The following is a 6,000-nucleotide window of genomic DNA, read 5'->3' on the forward strand; positions in this document are numbered from 1 at the left end:
TTTATACTTTTGGAAAAGGAAAACAGTCTACCAAATATTGATAGTATTCTTACTAAACATTCTAGAAACATGTTCTAGACACTTATGAAACAATTAGTAATACTTGCTTACTAATCATTCTTAAAGAATGTTCTAGAATCATATTGAACAGTTAGTAATAATTTCTTACTAAACATAAAATTGTAATAACCAAGTATTGCTACTTTCTATATTATAACAGACTTACTTTATATAACATTAAATAAAACTACAAGATTGTACATTTGAATATCTATAACTATGTCCGATAATTTCAACTCGAATACTAATCGTATCTTCTCGATTTCAAACCTACGTTTACATGTAGGGGAAATAAATACAACATTATGCAGTATATATCACGTGCTATTATATATACGGCAGTGCAGTACACTCTAAATTCTATTTATATTAGCTACCTTCTCCTTCAGATAGGTTAAGCTAATATTAACCTTTTTAGTGCTGCCGTTACATTTTAACATTGACAAACCATCCCATTGGTTGAACATGTACAAAACTAACAATGCATTTAGAACAACTGCTTTCAATATTCTTTCTAACGATCCGACATTCGACAAATTAGTTCATAGTTAGGAAAAAGTTTCGAAGAATTATTGGCGATCATATTCTCAGAAACACAATTTCCAGAGAGATATCGCGATGCACCAGTATATTAATCATTATTTGAGTCATAAAGTAATTATATAGCCAGTAGATTAGTCTTAAATACTGAGTATATACTTAGTGCCAAAGGGCATCCCATGACACATTCTTCCTGACCGCATTCGAAAACCCAGCTTTGTATTTCACCCAAATTCTAAGTTCATCGTGAGTTTCAGTGGAATTCCTTTCTTGGTTACCAGAATTCGCATTATGACTAGCTTCTTTTTGTTGTTGTTGGGTACTATTGATATTTTCGTATTGATTTTTAAAAAATTCAATAGAGTTGGCATTTGTCTTTTGCATTTTATTTTTATTCTCCTCAATAACTTCTTTCTCCTTTGTAGTTTCTGATATATGTCTTTTCAAAACCCGTTGTTCTTGGTATTTCGCTAACAATAAATTGTATGTTAATGGTCTCTTTGTAATAAGTTCTTTCATTCTATGAGGATCCAAGAGAACAATTTTATCAATTGGCGGACTAATACCCAATACTGGCCTACTTTCCGATGCCTCTTGTTGTATTTGTAATAATTCTAAATGAAACTCTTTTAATATTGCCAACAATGCGGCAGCTATAATATTTTTAGTCTTTAAATTTTTCGTCCTGGTTAAGTCACTAGATATCATATAATCAAGGTATGGTAATATTTCAAAGATCAAAGAGTTTTTATTAATAAATGCTGCAACAGTAGGTGCTTCGGTGGATATATTAGATATTATGAGATTAGCAATATCGAGATTTGCTCTACTTATATCGCGAGTTTGGAATTCAATATTTTTAATTCTTAAGTCTTCTTTATTAGCAATATCCCCAAAATTTTGGAAAAATACTAAAGGTACGATAGCTGAATATCGTATCAATTCACCATTATGATGATATAATGATTGGTTCATCAAATCATGGAAATATAACCAATCTGCAATTTCTTTGGGTTTTTGTACACCTCTATCAGAATATTTTACAGCTGGGAACAAAGTATAACAACCTTGCAAGATTCTATCGTAATTACCATTCATCTCTACTTCATGCAATAATTTTTTGAATTGTTCTTTAACATCACTATGTGGATCTTTCTTGAATAATCTGTTGACTAATAGATACCATGACATTGATAAATCTTTACTACTAGATTCCCAAGTATTTGAATTATTCCCATTTTCTGATGATCCTTTTGGGTTCACATTTTTGAATTTATTTTGCGTGGCCATAAATTGCAAATTATTAATACAATTTCTGACGTCACCTTGTGAAAGATCGATCAAATCGTTTAGTGTCTTAACTGATAATTGCAATTTCTCTTTGTCACAAATATCTAACAATCTTTCTTGTATTGCCGAATCTGAGGGTCTCTTAAAGGCAACAATTTCACAATATGGTTTTAATTTTTCTAATGCTGGTGCATATATATTATTACAAATTGCAATAATTGGACGTAACAATAAATTTGCACTTTTCTTCTTTTTCTTACCCTTTGATTTAAATGTATGATTAGTATTATTGTTATTTCCATTTGCTTGCATATATCTCAATTTATTTGTAGCTTTGATATCTTTATTTATAATATCGATTAATACTCTGACGAACCCATTCTCTACACTACCATCAATTTCATCTGCAACTAGACACACGGGTTTCTTATGTAATGTCTTATTAAACAAAGTATTATGGATTTTGTCCTTAACCACCTGACCTGCACGTTCATCACTTGCATTAATTTCAGTTACTTGAAACCCAGCTTGTTTACAAACAACATGAGCCACAGAGGTCTTACCAATCCCGGGAGATCCATGTATCAGAAGAATTTTCCTCCTGGGTCTCATTAGTGGGTCAGGTTCTTGGTCCTGATCTTTCTCATTAAACGAAGGTATTTTCCCTATCTGTTCTTTGAATACTACGGGTGACCAATCTCTTAACCATTTCAAGATTCTTCTATTCGTCTTTTCATTCCCTACTAAATCTAAGAAATTCTTGGGACGCCACCGTTCAACCCACAATTGATGGTCCCTATCTGCAGCGTGTTTATCATGATCGTGGTGAGTGTGTGTTGTTGCCGTTGAAGTCACTTCAGTGTCATTACTGCGAGCTTCTATTCTATCCAGCAATGCACTGATATTTATACCATAAGAATCATCCTGTTTCCATTCGCTGTTAGCTTGATTCAATCCCAGGATATCGTCACCATATCCATTTTGTTTATTTATCTCTTTCTTCTTCTTCTTCATAGATACTTTTAAGCCATCACCACTAATAAATTGTAATAATTGTTCAGTATCATTCGAGGTCCCTTCAGCATCAGCATTACCGTCAAAATCAAACAGCAGACTCTTCCCAAACGTAAACTCGGATACCGGCACCTCTGACATAGTGTAGATATATATGCTACCAGCTCGCTAACACCCTGAAAGTACCCTCCTAACTCCAAACTAATAACTTAAATATAAGTTAGTGTTCTAACTATCCATGGATGTTTTTTATATATGTATTGAAAACTAATTTTTCGTGTCGCGTTCCTGTCTCTCCCTCTGCCGCCGTTCGAATCCTCCATGACGCAAAAATACGAAAATACCGCAGATTTTTCCTTTTTTTCGTTTTCCCAAAAAAATTTTCGTTCAAAATCACAAATCTTTCGTCTTTTGTTTGTTTGTTTGTTTGTTTGTTGTTACAGTAACTATTCCAGTTGACACGAGAGCTTTTCTTTCACATCGTCAATGTACGTAATCACTTTTTGCATTGCACACAGAGACTGGGAAATGAGATTCTAAGAGTAATGGAAGTCTTTTGCCAGTCATATAGGCCATTTCAATCACTTAAGAGAGAGATTATTTGATCAGTTGTGTTTTTTTAGTCCCTGGTAGTTATCTTATTGTTATTCTTGTTTAGAAGAGGAAGATCAAGACACTGTTCCTATTTTATCTACAATGGTTAGCGTATGTGATATTTCCTTTTTGTTTTGTTTTGTGTGACTAGTTAGATCGATTTTAGAGATAGGAGAAACATTTTTACGATTTTGATCTACATCATATATATTTGATGATAGACTGACTCCATTATCACGATCATTCAGTTACACTAGACTCAATTTTTTACTTATTTATTTATTTGTTTGTTTGTTTTACTAACTATTTTATTTATTTATTTTTAATTTTTAATTTTGATGATTAGGCTCAAGAACAAGAATTGTTAGACTCATATCCACAAAAATGTCAAGAAGGTTCTCTACCTGGTACTCCAGGTAATTTAGAACCAGAACAAAAGACCGCTTTAGAAGAATTCAGAAAGGCCTTAGAAGATGCTGGTTTTGATGAACGTCTGGATGATGCTACTCTATTACGTTTCTTAAGAGCAAGAAAATTCGATATTGCTTTAGCCAAAGAAATGTTTGAAAATTGTGAAAAATGGAGAAAAGAATATGGTACTAACACTATCTTAACCGATTTCCATTATGATGAAAAGCCTCTTGTTGCTAAATTCTACCCACAATATTATCATAAGACTGATAAAGATGGTCGTCCATGTTATTTTGAAGAACTGGGCGCTGTCAATTTACCAGAAATGATTAAGATCACTACTGAAGAACGTATGTTGAAGAATTTGGTTTGGGAATATGAATCTGTCGCTAAATACAGAGTCCCAGCTTGTTCTAGAGCAGCTGGTTATTTGGTCGAAACCTCCTGTACAATCATGGATCTAAAAGGTATCTCCATCTCTAGTGCTTACAGTGTCTTAAACTACGTTAGAGAAGCTTCTTACATCAGTCAGAACTTCTACCCAGAACGTATGGGTAAGTTCTACATGATCAATGCTCCATTTGGGTTCTCTACTGCTTTCAGATTGTTTAAACCATTTTTGGATCCTGTTACCGTCTCAAAGATTTTCATCTTAAGTTCTTCTTATCAAAAGGAATTGTTGAAACAAATCCCTGCTGAAAACTTACCAACTAAATTTGGTGGTAAATCCGAAGTCGACGAGGCTACTGGTGGGTTATATTTGTCTGATATCGGTCCATGGAGAGATCAAAAATATATTGGCCCAGAAGGTGAAGCTCCAGAAGTCTTCTCTATGAAATAGATCTATTTTCACAATGATATACATACAAACACACGCACACACACACAAACAAACATATATATACTTACAAAGATAGGATATTTATATAAATTTTTTTATCAATTTTAATTTTGTTTTCTATAAATAGATTTTTGATCAAATTTTCTTATATATCGATGCCTATTACAGAGATGAAATGGGGTTTATAATCCCATGGGTACACCTCGATATACTGTAGATACATAATTTTCATTATATCTGAAGAGGAATGATAGTAATTGTTTGGAAAAATTGAGTAAATATGGTTTTTATAAATAAAATATTTATTACATGATAGCAACTATGCTTCTTTGATTTTGTTGAATGTGTGTTCCGGTTGCTATCCCACATTGGAACGTGACAGAGATACCAAATGAAAAAATACAAGGTACTGGTAAACTACTATAATTTATAAATAACTGGTTCAACCACTTTAGTCCAATCACACTTTTAACAGGGTCTATATGGAGCTTAAATGAGCCATGTCTGAAATCGAAGCTGAGTTGAAGAAGACATAGTAGAGTTCAGGTCGGTGTTTGTTTATGATGGGAAAATTGTAAATTAGACATCTTCTATTTAACTGAACAAATTTTATTATATTACAAAATCAACTTATAGTCGTCTGATCTTTTTATATCTTATATAAAAATATATAAAGTAAATTATGGAAACAATTATATTCATAAATGAAATATTGTTCCATTTATATATGTTGGATTATCATTGTCGTGATTATAGACTCACTCGATGTTAAACAGAGTTGCTGTTGTTAAACTGCTCATCTATGGTTATAATTAAAAATAATCATTATATACGACAAAGCCCAAACAATAGTTAAAAATTGATTTCGCCCAGGATCGAACTGGGGACGTTCTGCGTGTTAAGCAGATGCCATAACCAACTAGACCACGAAACCAACTAATTGTGATTTTCTGAGTTTTATTTATAGTGTTCAACCTGGATAGGTATCCGGGTAAAATTTACATAAAAGTTTTTAGAATTGAGTGAAAAATGCTATAATTTAGAAAGTAGCAATAGTTAGTTATTACAATTTTATGTTTAGTAAGAAATTATTACTAACTGTTCAATATGGTTCTAGAACATCCTTTCAGAATGATTAGTAATCAAGTATTACTAATTATCTCTTAAGAGTCTAGAACATGTTTCAAGAACATTTAGTAAGAATACTATCAATATTTGGTAGACTGTTTTCCTTTTCCAAAAGTATAAAA

The 6,000-nt window shown here is 32.3% G+C and overlaps 2 protein-coding genes and 1 non-coding gene across 3 annotated transcripts; 1 reads left to right on the forward strand and 2 right to left on the reverse strand.

Moving 5' to 3' along the window:
- Nucleotides 1-759: 759 nt before the first annotated feature.
- On the reverse strand, nucleotides 760-3,045 carry CTF18 (Ctf18p; the record flags this gene model as incomplete). Its single annotated transcript, XM_041552791.1, has 1 exon — nucleotides 760-3,045. The coding sequence occupies one exon, from the start codon at nucleotides 3,043-3,045 to the stop codon at nucleotides 760-762; it is 2,286 nt and encodes a 761-aa protein (XP_041408725.1).
- Nucleotides 3,046-3,600: 555 nt separating this feature from the next.
- Nucleotides 3,601-4,750, forward strand: SEC14 (phosphatidylinositol/phosphatidylcholine transfer protein SEC14; the record flags this gene model as incomplete). Its single annotated transcript, XM_041552792.1, has 2 exons — nucleotides 3,601-3,609; nucleotides 3,845-4,750. 2 exons carry the CDS (start codon nucleotides 3,601-3,603, stop codon nucleotides 4,748-4,750), a joined length of 915 nt encoding a protein of 304 aa, XP_041408726.1.
- An 860-nt stretch (nucleotides 4,751-5,610) lies between these two features.
- On the reverse strand, nucleotides 5,611-5,684 carry KABA2_12S01386. Its single transcript has one exon. It is a non-coding gene; the product is annotated as a tRNA-Val (tRNA).
- Nucleotides 5,685-6,000: the final 316 nt, after the last annotated feature.

Source organism: Maudiozyma barnettii (assembly GCF_903064755.1).
Source record: "Maudiozyma barnettii strain CLIB 1767 genome assembly, contig: KABA2_12, whole genome shotgun sequence".
Lineage (NCBI taxonomy): Eukaryota > Fungi > Ascomycota > Saccharomycetes > Saccharomycetales > Saccharomycetaceae > Maudiozyma > Maudiozyma barnettii.